The sequence below is a fragment of the Podarcis pityusensis genome (assembly GCF_964106645.2).
Source record: "Podarcis pityusensis genome assembly, chromosome: 5".
NCBI classification, from domain to species: Eukaryota; Metazoa; Chordata; class Lepidosauria; order Squamata; family Lacertidae; genus Podarcis; species Podarcis pityusensis.
Genome location: NC_138032.1, coordinates 85,053,869 through 85,066,622, shown reverse-complemented (window position 1 = coordinate 85,066,622; position 12,754 = coordinate 85,053,869). Strand labels below are relative to the sequence as shown.

The 12,754-nt window shown below is 43.1% G+C and overlaps 1 protein-coding gene and 1 long non-coding RNA gene across 6 annotated transcripts in view; one reads left to right on the top strand and one right to left on the bottom strand.

The window, feature by feature from the left end:
• Positions 1-225: 225 nt before the first annotated feature.
• VDAC2 (voltage dependent anion channel 2) overlaps positions 226-12,754 on the top strand; it is a 20,900-nt gene continuing 8,371 nt past the window's right edge. Inside the window, exons 1-4 of one of the 3 annotated variants that reach the window (XM_081007678.1) lie at positions 4,984-5,141; positions 6,366-6,424; positions 8,832-8,903; positions 11,340-11,389. In XM_081007678.1, the coding sequence (XP_080863804.1) occupies positions 6,391-6,424; positions 8,832-8,903; positions 11,340-11,389 (156 nt within the window). In that variant the 5' untranslated portion in view covers positions 4,984-5,141; positions 6,366-6,390. Of the gene's footprint in view, positions 368-4,983; positions 5,142-6,365; positions 6,425-8,831; positions 8,904-11,339; positions 11,390-12,754 lie in introns of those variants that run through there. The other 2 variants (XM_081007677.1, XM_081007679.1) reach the window with 2 other exon arrangements.
• Positions 11,813-12,754, bottom strand: part of LOC308478246 — a 19,175-nt gene continuing 18,233 nt past the window's right edge. For all 3 annotated transcript variants that reach the window (XR_013986958.1, XR_013986959.1, XR_013986960.1), the window contains one exon: positions 11,813-12,716. This is a non-coding gene — a long non-coding RNA (uncharacterized lncRNA). The remainder of the gene's footprint in view (positions 12,717-12,754) is intronic.

Genomic DNA, 12,754 nt, shown 5'->3' with positions numbered 1-12,754 from the left:
GCAGCTTTGAAAATATGCCCCTCCCATTGATATATAAGTGGCAGGAAGTGATTATTTAGTCTTCCTTCATTTACAAGAGGTCCCTACAGCCCCTTTAAAGACAGAGATCCTTCTCCCTAGAAATAGGCAATGACAAAAGTAGTTTCGCCCCAGTGCTAAAGTCCACATCTTCTGCAAACAGAGTCTTGGATCGAGTCAGACTGCCTTCAAGGAAGCAAAAGGCTGAGACGGTTTTCACTTATGGCTGAAGAACCGCCTTTCTCTGTGCTGCAGGGGGAAATGGGGGAAATGAAGAAAGAGGAAAAGGTTGACAAGAAAGAGAAGAAAAAGAAAGGACATAAACGGTCGCATAAAGAGAAGCACAAATGTGAGTACAATCGTGGCCATCCTCCTCCTCATGGTTCAGGATTGATTCAGGGTGAAGATGTAGCAGTCAGGCGTTTTTGGGGCCCTAAGACTGGGAGGGGCTGGCCTCCCCACCGCTCTGTGGGGAGCAGAAAGCCAGGTGGAAATTCTTGTTTAGCACACACTATTGACTCTTCCAGTTTAAAGGAGAGTCTTCCTAGGAATCTCCATGATCCTCAAAATGGTAGTGCTGCTATAAACCTCCTTGTATCTCTTGTAGATCAGAAATGAACTAATTAGGGTTGTATGAAGATTACCTGTATACAATGTGCAAGCAGCCTGCAGGGGAAGGTGTACGAAGGTTAGTCTGTAATTAGGGTGTATTTTGGCTATAAGCTTCTAAGGCCTGCTCTTGGATATATTCAATATTCAGTTGCAAACAATCCCCCCATGTAGTCTTAGAATATTGATTGTGATTTGTCTCGTTGTGTATCTCATAATAACCAGAGGGAATAGCATCAGTGCTTCTTTTAAAGCAAAAGGATTTGGCATGTGTGCCTGTTACTAGGGCTGTTGTAACTGGCCGGCTGGATCTTACCTGGATTCTATCCATGTTACTTTTTTTGTTTGTTTGTCTGGATCTGGACCATTTTCAAGCAATCTAGAACCAAAGATAGGAGACAAAAATGTCTTTCTGATCATGCCTGCTCCTACCTTTCATTGTTCTAGGTCCATGTTGCCGTCCCTAAAGATAAAAAAGTTTGAGTGACACACCCATTGACTGAAGAAAGGGCTTGCTGGTTATTTTGAATCCAGTTGTTTGTCTTCCTTTACAACACTATCCATAGGGGATAGTGGGGAAATACCTAATTTTATTGTAGCTGTAAGAATGTAGTATTGCATGCACTCCTAAACAAAAGGCAGTTTCCATTCTCTTTCATGCTTTATAATGTACTTTTACTGTATGCAAATATTAAAGATTGATCGGAGGGGGGTGGGCTAAGAAACACATATTTTGCACATCTTAGCTGCTTGCCCCAGAACACAGGCAAAGGGTGCTTTCTTCTCCAGTATGAACATTGCTGTAACCCACCCTGGGACCAAACAAACAAAGAATGAGAAATTTGGGGTAGTTCTGTTCTTACTAGGTACCTCATTTGCTAGTTCCCTCTTTCCAGTGCCCTGGCATATTCATACGAGTCGGCATTTGGGGGTGCTCAAAGCAACAATTCTGCGGGGAACCCGGCTCTGTTGTAGATTTGGTAGACTTGAACTATGCTTCAGATCTTCTCTAATTTCACAACATCCCCCGTATTAAAAATTGGTTGCCAGCCAGGATCTCTGAATCTTTCTCTTGCCCTGGCAAAATTTTGAAGCAGGCTATCATTTTACTCTAAGCTCAGTGGTTTGCAGGCTAAATTCTAATTATTTTGGTGAACTCTTGCTCTGGCCTATTCTCATTCTTCCCCTCTCCCCCTATTCTGTAAGCACTTATCTCTTATCTGCAATGTCCTATGTTATCCTGCCTTCTGAAGTAAGGGTATTAGCAAAGAGGCTGCATGGGCGTAAGCAGGAGTTTTGTTGGGGAAGGCAGGCCTTTGGGGGGGGGGGGGCGCAGAACCTCAGTTAGCTATGCAGTATTATTTATTTTTATTGGTTTAGTCTGCCTCCCCCCCCGGCTACGCCCATGGCTGCAGCAGCTTCTTTTGTTAAAACTTGAGGCTCTTGCTTTTATTCTCACAACCGATATGGTTGTACTTATCACAGAATAGTTACAGCTGAAGCAGCAACATCTACTACCTAGATAAGAGGGAGAGGAGTGAAATGGTTCGCTGGCAACTTGTTTAGATAACCACGAAAGAATTAATTGAGTCACAACCAGGCTTTGTTCCCAAGAGCAAAAAAACTGGGGGTGGTGAAGTTGGAAAAACATAGTTGCCCTGCTCTATGTGAAACCATGGCAATTGTTCAAAATGAATTCCAGCGGTTGTGATTCGAATCCCTGTGACAGAGTGAGCTCCCGTTGCTCTGTCCCAGCTCCTGCCAACCTAGCAGTTTGGCTTCATTGAAGGGCAGTATTTCAATATGAGTAGGAAAATGAGAGTACCCCTTAACATTTTTTTGGGGGGTGGAAAGCATTGGGTGAATTAATTGTCTAAACCACTGAGCCTCTTGGGCTTGCGGATCAGAAGGTTGGCGGTTCGAATCCCTGTAACAGAGTGAGCTCCTGTTGCTCTGTCCCAGCTCCTGCCAACCTAGCAATTCAAAAGCATGCCAATGCAAGTAAATAGGTACCCCTGCGACGGGAAGGTAAACGGTGTTTCCGTGCGCTCTAGTTTCCATCACGGAGTCCCGTTGCGCCAGAAGCAGTTTAGTCATGCTGGTCACATGACCTGGAAAGCTGTCTGTGGACAAACGCCATCTCCCTTGACCTGAAAGCAAGATGAGCGCCACAACCCATAGGCACCTTTGACTAGACTTAACCGTCCAGGGGTCCTTTATCTTTTTTACCTTACCATATTGTATTGAACACACCGACCATTTGTTTGGAAACGCGGGATATAAATTATTCTGACAAATAAATGCTAAGATAAAAACGTATCTATTTATTTTACAAACTACTTCTAGGGGCATGGGGGGCATGTAAAGCCTTGGGTATAGCAACTTTATTGCAGAACTACGCGACACTAAATATTTTATTTCAGAACTGGAAGAGGGAAATGGAGGATGGCCTGTACATAAGAGACAGTCCACAGTTAATACGCTATGCCTCAATACAACATGACTATCCTCTCCTTTTCATATAAGCATTGGTGGAATTTGATCCAGCTAAGTCAAGTCTTTATTAGCGCTGCTCTTGGTTAAGTTGTTCCACTTGGAAACTGTGTTTTAAGTACTGTATTTGTTCAGATTTGGACAATGGCTTTTCTTAACAATTTTGCCTATTTTTAAGCTATCCTTTGCGATGTGGCTTAACCAAATAATGATGTGCACCAAAAGGCAGATAATGTGGGCAAAAATGGTCCATTGTTTGCTTTGGACAGGTACCAGGAAAAAAGGAACCGATCCCAGAAGCGTTTGGTTACGGTGTGGTTAGGGCTGCAAAATCCCATAGCATCGTTGAGAAAAGTGGGATTTGCTTCTGAGAATCAGTGTGTAGCAGGCTGCTGCTGAGCTAAGAATCCAGAAATCCATTTTCAAATTCTCCTCTGCTGTGCACTGATTAGGTGATCTTAGGCAAACAATTTCCTAATTCCTGAATAGAGCATGGATTCAATTGTTGGACTAACCAGGACAGCCTAGGAACAGCTCACTAAGGCGGAACCTACATACGTATAAAAAAAAACGCTGTGAAAATGCTATTTTAAAAAATGTTTTGAAAAATACTCGCCCCAAAATGGAAAGAAGCAGAAGTCCCAGCAAAGGAAGAATGGATACAAAAACTTGTGGAATATGCGGAAATGGCAAAACTTAACGGCAGAATAACAAAGCAAGACAATAAACCTTTTTTTATAAAAAAATGGAAATGATTTATTGAATATTTACAGATAAATTGTAAACAGATAAGAACATTGGCAGGATCATTGCAATAATCCGCAGTTTTATAAGAGTATATATTTAAAGCAGATGAATAAATGAGCAAATTAATTTGGATATGCAGAAGACATTAAAAATAAATTTAAGTAACCGCAGAAAGAGGGGGATGGAAGTCAAGTTTTGAAATGTTAAAATGATTGCAAAATCAGGGAAATGTATACATCTGAAAAGCATAAATTATATATATAGAGAGAGAAAAAACCAAATAATATATATGTTGCATTATATGCAATTGCATTTACCATATATCCCCTCTCAGCCAGCAGACCATGAGGTGTTTCATCTCACAGCCCCTTTCAATATTTCTGTGATTTTATATCTATAGAATATATCGTAAAAAAAAAAAAATTGTGTGTTTGTTTATAGATCTCTCCTTATCTATATCTAAACATATGTATATATTAAAAACCGGGAATACTTTTTTTTCACTGCAACAAATGCTATATTCAGACACACAACCCACTAGCAAATGGATTTGCTAGTAGGCTGTGTGTCTGGATACAGCATCTGTTGCAGTGAAAAAAACGGAATTGCTAGTAGAATAAACTTAAGCGCTCCTACTCTTGTTCGGAAGGCGGGGTTCAGGCTCCAGTTCCGCGCATGCTCAGCTCAAAAGCAACTCCGCCCTGAGCTCCCCGCGGCTTCTTGCCCGGCAAAGCGCAGGCGCAGCCTCCCAGCACCATCGAAACCCGTGAGTCTCGTTCGCTCGCACTGCGCATGTGTGCTCGGCTGCCCCGTAGCAGCCCGCCCTTCTCCTCCCTCCGGAGCCCCGCCCCATCCTCCTCAAGCCGAGGACCCCGCCGGCCCGCGGAATCTCCTCGGCAGGACTGTCTACTCCAGCGCCTGCGTGGGCCGCGAGACTCCCCGCGCCAGTCCCCGCTCTCTCTGCATCCCTCCCTCTGCATTTTGCCGCAAAGGGTCTCCTCGGCGCTCGCTTGCTCGCCGCCGGCCCGTCTCCTTAAGCGTCCCCGGGGCCGCTCCAACTTAGGCGCCCGCCTCGGGCAGCCCGTCTGTCGTTGCGCGCCCGAGTCGCGGAGGGGGTCCTTGCGCGCAGGCGGGCGGCGAGCGCGAGGTGTCTCCTTCACTTCGCCCTCCAGCGCGGCCTTCACGCGGGTAGAAGAGGGAGGGGCGGCGGAGGCGCGCGCGGGTCTCTCTGGGTCTCGGAAAGAAGCACGTCCCTTTCCCCCCCGACTGGGCAGGTAAGGGCCGTGGCGGGGTTACCATGACAACGCGGGGTGGGGTGGGGGGTTCCTTTTGCCCGGGGGTGATGGCGCGGGAGAGGAAAGGAGTTGAAAAGGAAGCATCGCTCCCCGCTCTCGTTTCCCCACAACAACAGCGCGGCGAGGTTGGCTCGGCCTCAGATCCCTCTTGCGGGGCTTAATAGGGAATTTATTCTGTTCGTGGTGTTTCTCCACGCGCTCTTTCCGTCAAGGTTTTCCGTGGGTGGGGGGATCCCGAGTGGGGTGTCCCCCCCCCCACGTCCTCCCTTGCCCTTCCTCCTGCCTTTCTCCCTTGTGAGGTATTTGGCGCAGGCTCTCCTCTCCCCAGTTTCCTGTTGGGGCTTTCCTCTTGGCTTGCTTTTTCAATCAGTCAATCAATCAATCATTTTGTTTGTATGCCGCCTTTCCGAAGTTAAAACTATGCTCGAGGCAGCTTACAATGTATATAAGAAAACCACATAACTACAAACATAAAAGCAATTATAAATAATAAAACTTCAAAAAGTACACAAGCAAATCGAACAATTTCCACGTACTTCCAAAATAAAGATACGAACAACATGTCACTTGCTTTATTGTTTGGGGGTCAAGTACCCTTGGCGTCTAGTTAAGTTGAGCATCAAGGTGGCTCCCTCTCCCTTTCCTCTGCAGTTTCTGGATGGTTCACCCTTGCAAGTTTTTGGCTTGGCTCCCGTTTGCAAACTGTCCCCTTTGCAAAAAAGGAGCTGGCATTCTTCTATACTCCCCTTTTCGATCCTAGTTTTCGGGTTCAGATCTGCTTCTTCCTTGATTTGTAGCTTTGTGACGTTTGCAAAGAGGAGAGGAGGATGTGCTTTTCTGGTGGGCTGTACTTAGGCTGGCGATGCAGGGAAGGGGTCAGGACTTCCTCCCTAAGATGGCCGCAAGGAAGAATTCACATTGCAGTAGCAGGGAAAAAGTTATTTTATCTTCTCTCTCTCCACCACTCCTTCTTTCTCCCCAGTAGCTGCCACACCCAAGGTCGTCTCCTTTATGTGGGACAGAGGCAGCCTCCATGAGTAAAGGGACACTTCCGTTCAGAAGGGAAACTGCAGAAATTTTCTGTTATCTTTGTGTGCAGCATCCCTCCCCAAAGTCATGACATGAGAGTTATCTGAATACCACGAGAGTTCTTAATTCTAAAATCTCTGTAATTTATTTTTAATGTAATTTTCCATTTTATAGATTCTCTAAATTGGACTAGATAGCTATGTCTTTTAATCCAGCATGTCAGCGTCCAAGACGTAAGTAGGGAGATGAAGTAAGGATGTTGAAGTAACCTAACTAACAGATTTGTAAGTTACAGTAAGAGTGAGCTTTGACGATGAGACTAATACCTAACCCACCATATAATCCACAGTCAGAAAAAGTCAAAATAAGTATTTGAAATCTAGGGGGCTAAGCTGCTTAAATATGTGTTTAAATGAAATATTTCTACTGTCTGTTATGGGTGTGTCTGCCTGGACTGCTTAATATGTTAATATGTTGGGAGTTGCAGATATTTGCAAAGCCTTGGGGATGTGCTTTGTGATAAGGGTGTGGAGGTGTTTGAAATAATAACTTGAGGGAAAGGTGCAGCATAATTATGTAATCTTCATAACTTGTGGTTTAATCATCATACATTGGGCTGCTCTTAGCAAGGGTTTTGCAAATATTTTCTCTCCTTGATCGTCTGTCCCTAGGGCTCAGTACATAACTGGAATTAGGAAGTGCAATTACTTTCTAAAATTCATTATTAAGAAGTTGTTACATAGCTGCCACCTTATTCTTAATGGTATTGACTTGGAATCCCCCCCCCATTGGTTTCAATGGGCCTTAAACACTTAACTGTTCAAATTGGCAGGCCTTGTGCTTTTTCTTTGCAAATGTATGTTCTGATAAAATTGTCAACATTTTTTGAAATTGGGAGAAAGTGATATTTAGAATGCCTATTAAAACTTTGCCTCGTGCTCTACCGATTGAGCTACCCAGAAGTGCCCCATTGAGAGTGCAGGGTAGTGGACCTTTCCTATCCCCCAAAGTGAGTTGCTTCAGCTACCACCAGCTGAATTGGCAGCTGAGGAGAGGTGAAGAAATGGGTGGTCTGGGGTGGGGGTTCAATTTGCTGATCCTACTGGATAGGAAAGGAGAAGTTGGCTTTCATTGAGCCCATGCTATCCCAGTTGACAAAACTACCGTAGATAGTACAAACCCACACAACTGCATTTCTCTAATATGCAAGTGAAACATAATTACTATTGCGTTCTTGTCATATTTTTATACCCAGCACAGCAGAGAGATGGAAACACAGGCCTTTGTTGTAGGATAAACATTTATTTATACATTAGTACATGCGGAAATGTACTAATGTTATCCTTCATGCCTCAAATGTGCACTAATACATTTTGACTTGGAAATATTACATATTGATGTTTGGTTCAAACCATTCATTGAATTCTAACTTTCTCCCAAAATGAAAGATCCATCATCTGAGCAGGAGTTCATCAGATTGTGACTAGGGTTGCCAGCTGACCAAAAATAATGGGTTTGGCCTGCTTTTGTGCTTTAACAGCAGCATAAGTGTGCAGAAATCTGAAACCGAAGCTCTTCACAACATTATATCTGCCTGTCAATATTTTGAACATATTAATAACAAATACTGTTAACCAAGTTTTAACAAGTATTTTGTTCAGTGATATGCAAGTTAAATGTGGTGTCTGATTCATGGTACACGTTTTGCCGATTGGAAAGTTGGCGGTTCGAATCCATGCATTGTGGCAAGCTCCTGTTGCTCTGTCCCAGCTTCTGCCAACCTAGCAGTTCTAAAGCACACCAGTGTGAGTAAATAGGTACCACTGTGGCGGGAAGGTAAACGGTGTTTCCGTGTGCTCCGGCTTCCATCACAGTCCTCCATGCGCCAGTAGCAGTTTAGTCATGCTGGCCACATGGCCCGGAAAGCTGTCTGTGGACAAACGTCGGCTCCCTCGGCCTGAAGGGAGATGAGCGCCGCAACCCCAGAGTCGCCTTTGGCTGGACTTAACCGTCCAGGGGTCCTTTACCTTTTTTACATGTTTCATGCAGTTTGTGTTATATGGGGTGTGCGTGTGTCTGTCCTCAGTTGTCACAGGATTCTCCATATTCTGCATGAGCAAAGCTGTATTACAGATTAAAACAGATTTGTGTGGAAACAGTTTAATAAGTAAAGAGGATATTGGGTTTTACTTCCACTATGTCAATAGATTTGCAGCTGTTACTGAGTGGCTGTTGGCATTATTGGATGTGAACATCTGCTTTGTAGGACTTTCATGCATGGAATGGGGGAGGAGGCATTTTGTAAAATGCACCAACAATTGTTTGCTTGTTATAATGTATTTTAAATATTGGTATATATTTGAAATATTCGCCCTTGCTGTTGTAAAAGTGCACCCGGATCCCCCCTAAAAACATCTAGAGGTACGTTAGTTTGTCATCTTAACTTTGTAATTCCTTTTAGTACAGTACTGCATTGCCATACTAAATATATCACCTTTTGTCAAATTACTTAAAAATATGCAGCAGCACTGGCTAACCACCTCATCATGAATTGTTATTTGACTTCACAGCAGACAGAACTCATTACTGCTTACATTTTGTTCTTGCAGTACTAACATTCCCATTATTTTGTCTTCCTAGCTCCAATGGCTATCCCGCCACCATATGCGGACCTTGGCAAGTCTGCCAGAGACGTCTTCAACAAAGGATTTGGTATGAAAACATTTGTAAAGAATATAGTATTGTTTGGAAGCGGACACAACATTTACTGCTGCTCTCAGCAAACCCAAACTATGCTACATAGTTGCTGTCTTCCACCTTTCCCCCACTTTATTGAGCAAATTATTGCTAGAAGTGGAATGTTTATCACCAGAATGTTTGGCATGCCATTAGACATAACTGTAACTTGCTGCTGAATATTTTCACCGTTTAGTTTAGTTTCTCTTTGGACATATAAAGATTGGCACTGCCAAGTACAGTGGAGCCTACTGTATCGGGAGACTAGTAAAAGTATTAAATATACTGCTTAGGGAACACTTAGAAGGTAGCTCAGATCAAAAGTTTCTTACGATAGGCCTTAGCACTACGATTTTCAAACAGGCGTAGATGTCGCAAAGGGAATTTACTATGGTTATAGCAAAGTGAGAACTCACCCGTCTACCCTGGGTGCTGTTTTTTTTCCTGACAGGAGCAAGAGGTGGGAGTTGAATTAACAATATTCCCCCCTACTAGTGCTGGTAGCTGATTTCCAGCGAGGGAAACCTTAGTTTTCAAACTGTGGGATGGTTCTTCCTTGGGGGTTGCAGGGCACCAGGAGCAGGGTGGGAGTTTATGAGGTTATTGGGAGGGATAAGGTCCTGAGGCAGTTAAAAATTTCACTCACCAGCAGCTGAGAACCTGATGGGTTGAATGCCCCTGAACAGAAAGCACTGATGGATGCATTTTTGCGTTTGTGGAAATAAACAATGTACTGGGAAAAGGGGGATTCTGAAAGAGCTGCTGCTTTTTTCCTTGTGTTAATTTGTGTATTGTTTTATAACGGTGTCAAAGATTCTGCTCTGTTTCTCTTCTAATGTCAGCGCAGAATTGCATGTTCACTGACATTAGAAGAAACACTTAAAACCACTTTGAGGTTGCTGGTTTTACTTTGTTTTGTTATAATCAAGCTGTACAGTAAGTTTTATTAACCAAATGAATGAATGAACCATTTGAAACAGTTAGGGATTCCCCAAAGAATCCTGGGTACAGTAGGATAATCCCAGTCTTCTCAAGGAGCTACAGTTCCCAGCGGGGCTTAACTATAGTCCCCTTCCCATAGAACTCTGTGTATACTTCCTCAGAAGAGGAATGGGGACTCCTATCAGCTCTTAGCATACTTAACTATTTAAAGTGCTATGATACTGCTTTAAATGTATAATGCAAATGGGGCATACACCCCCCCCCCCCCGGGCAAAACAGCTTGCTAGGAGAGAGCCTTGCTGGGGGAATGCAAGGAGAATTGATTTCTTGTTTCTGGGTTCTAAATTGAGCAATGACTGCTTTCATGAAACTATTTACATATTCATATTCCATACTAACTACTGTGGGGTGCATCTAAGTAAATATCTCCCAGGTAAATATTGGGTTCTGCTCTGCTGAGCTTTGGCAAAGAACAAAATGATTTCATTCCGCATTGCCAAAGCTTCAAGGGGATCATGGAAGCCATAAATGGATTTTTAGATTGCTTTTGGTCTAGCAAAGGTCTGTTGAGTTTTCTTTGGTCCAACAGTGAATCTTTCAGAAGGGTGTGGGGTGAGATAGATGCAGTCCCTGGCTCCCTAAGGTAGGCAAAGACGCTTTAGAGTTGGTTAGGAACCCATCGGAAAGTAGCATGTCCTGGGCCTCCTCTGTAAAATGCTTTTGCTCCCACTAAAAGCTTGGTGTGAATTCTTTTGGGGGTGGGTCCTTGTTCTAATATTTCAGTTTTTAAAAGCCTTTCCCCCATCTGTTCTGGGAACTAGCATGTGCAGTATATGCAATAAATGAACTTTTTTCTTGATGTTGCTAGAGAAATTGATTAGATCCATGTAGATGGTCATTTCAGTTGTAGAATGCTTTACTATCACTGTAGTTAAATAAAAGCAATGCTTTAGTGAAAGAGCCCTTGCTCATTCATCAGAGATGTAGATGTCCTAAGATCAGAATTTTGTTACAGTTACAGCGATGCAACCAGGAAGAGAGCAGCGTACAGTGGTGCCTCGCAAGACGAAATTAATCCGTTCCGCGAGTCTCTTCGTCTAGCGGCTTTTTCGTCTTGTGACTTAGCGGCTTAGCGCTATTAGCGGTTTAGCGGCTATTAAAGGCTTAGCAGCTTAGCGGCTAAAAGGCTATTAGCGGCTTGGAAAAAGGGGGGGGAGCGAAAAAAATCTCAAGACTAGCAAGACATTTTCGTCTTGCGAAACAAGCCCATAGGGAAATTCGACCTGCGAAGCGCATCGAAAAACGGAAAACCCTTTTGTCTAGCGGGTTTTTCGTCTTGCGGGGCTCCACTGTAATGTTTTCTTATGACTCTGCCTGGAATTTTATTCAAGCTTGGCTATAGTGTTAACTTCTTGAAAAACTGGCATGTTGTATAAAAGGGCAGTAGTAATTCCAGTTTTGTCTGTCAAGGTTTTGGTCTGGTGAAATTGGATGTGAAAACGAAATCTGCAAGTGGCGTGGTAAGTGCATTTTGGTGTAATATTAAACAGTAGCTCATAACCTCTGAAATGTGGTGGTGAGGGCTCCAGACCCTTCTCAGCCTTCCCACACTCCCTTTCTCCCCTCCCCAGGCAGCAGCAGCAGCAGCAGCAGCAGCAGCAGTAGTAGTAGTAGTAGTAGTAATAGTAGTAATCTGCCCTTCATCACATGGTGCCAAGGTGACAAGAATATTAAAATCATTGAAAACATCTTAACAAGCAAAAGGCCATGGGTTAAACTTGTCTCCATGAGGCATTATTATTATTTACCCTCCCTTCATCTTAAGGTCCCAGGGAAGGTCTCAGCAATTTAAAATGCAACATTAAAAACAGTTCAAAACAAATTCAATTCCAAATTGTTATGTTGTAAGCTCCCCCCCCCATAAGATTTCAAGCACATAGAAATGAAGGAGAAAGTGATTTTATTTCCTTTCCTCTTTCTCTTTTCTTTTAAGGGAATCTTTCTAGTCTAATTGCAAACTAAGTTGACTTTGTTTAACATGCAGTGTTCTGATGTGACAGCTGAATGGGGAATCTGCCATGGACTCATTTCTCTTCCTTCCCTTGCAAGCTCCTTGCCTCTCCCTTTTCTCATCTGTAATAATCATAGTTTGTTCTGAAGTCCAAGCTGGGCAAACTAATGCTAATCTCAAAGCTATAGTTTCAGATGGGTTTGCAAGCCACAATTTCAGTATTAACAGTATTAGCATAGATGCTCAATTTGGATCCCTATAATGAAGGAGGGAGCATTTTTTCTGATCTTCCAAATCATGGTTTGTACGATTGCCTGAACTGAGAAATTACATTTCTTTTTGGTCATTGTGTGATTCCTTTTAAAGTACAGGTTAATAATACCTCAGGCCCCATAATTAAGTAGCTTGATCACCAGGGTCTTTCATGCATAACGTGTTAAACAAGAATGACCAGGTTTGTGTACTTTGTTCTCGCCCTTCCTCTTCTCTATATTCATAGTAAAATTTGGAACTTGTGGTGCTTTCTTCAAATTTTGCCCAAAGAAGTAACATATAGTTTGCTACAGACCAGTTTGTCATAAATGGACCAGGAGTTTCTGGTTGCTCTGAGTGTTGTTTGAGGTTTTTATAACACAAGTTGCAGTGACACTTTGAGCATAATCGCAATTGTAGCAGAGATATACAGATTGTCCGATTCTTCAGAATTTCAGTAAGTCATTGTCAATGGCATTGAAACTCAAAGGTCCATCCAATTAGTTACGTCAGAAACTTACAGAAAGCTGCAGGGTTTTTTGGTAAAACAAGTTCTTATTTTTATCTGTAAGCTGCCTTGAGTCCTGTCAAGAAAAAAGAAGGGATATTATAATAGTCGTAG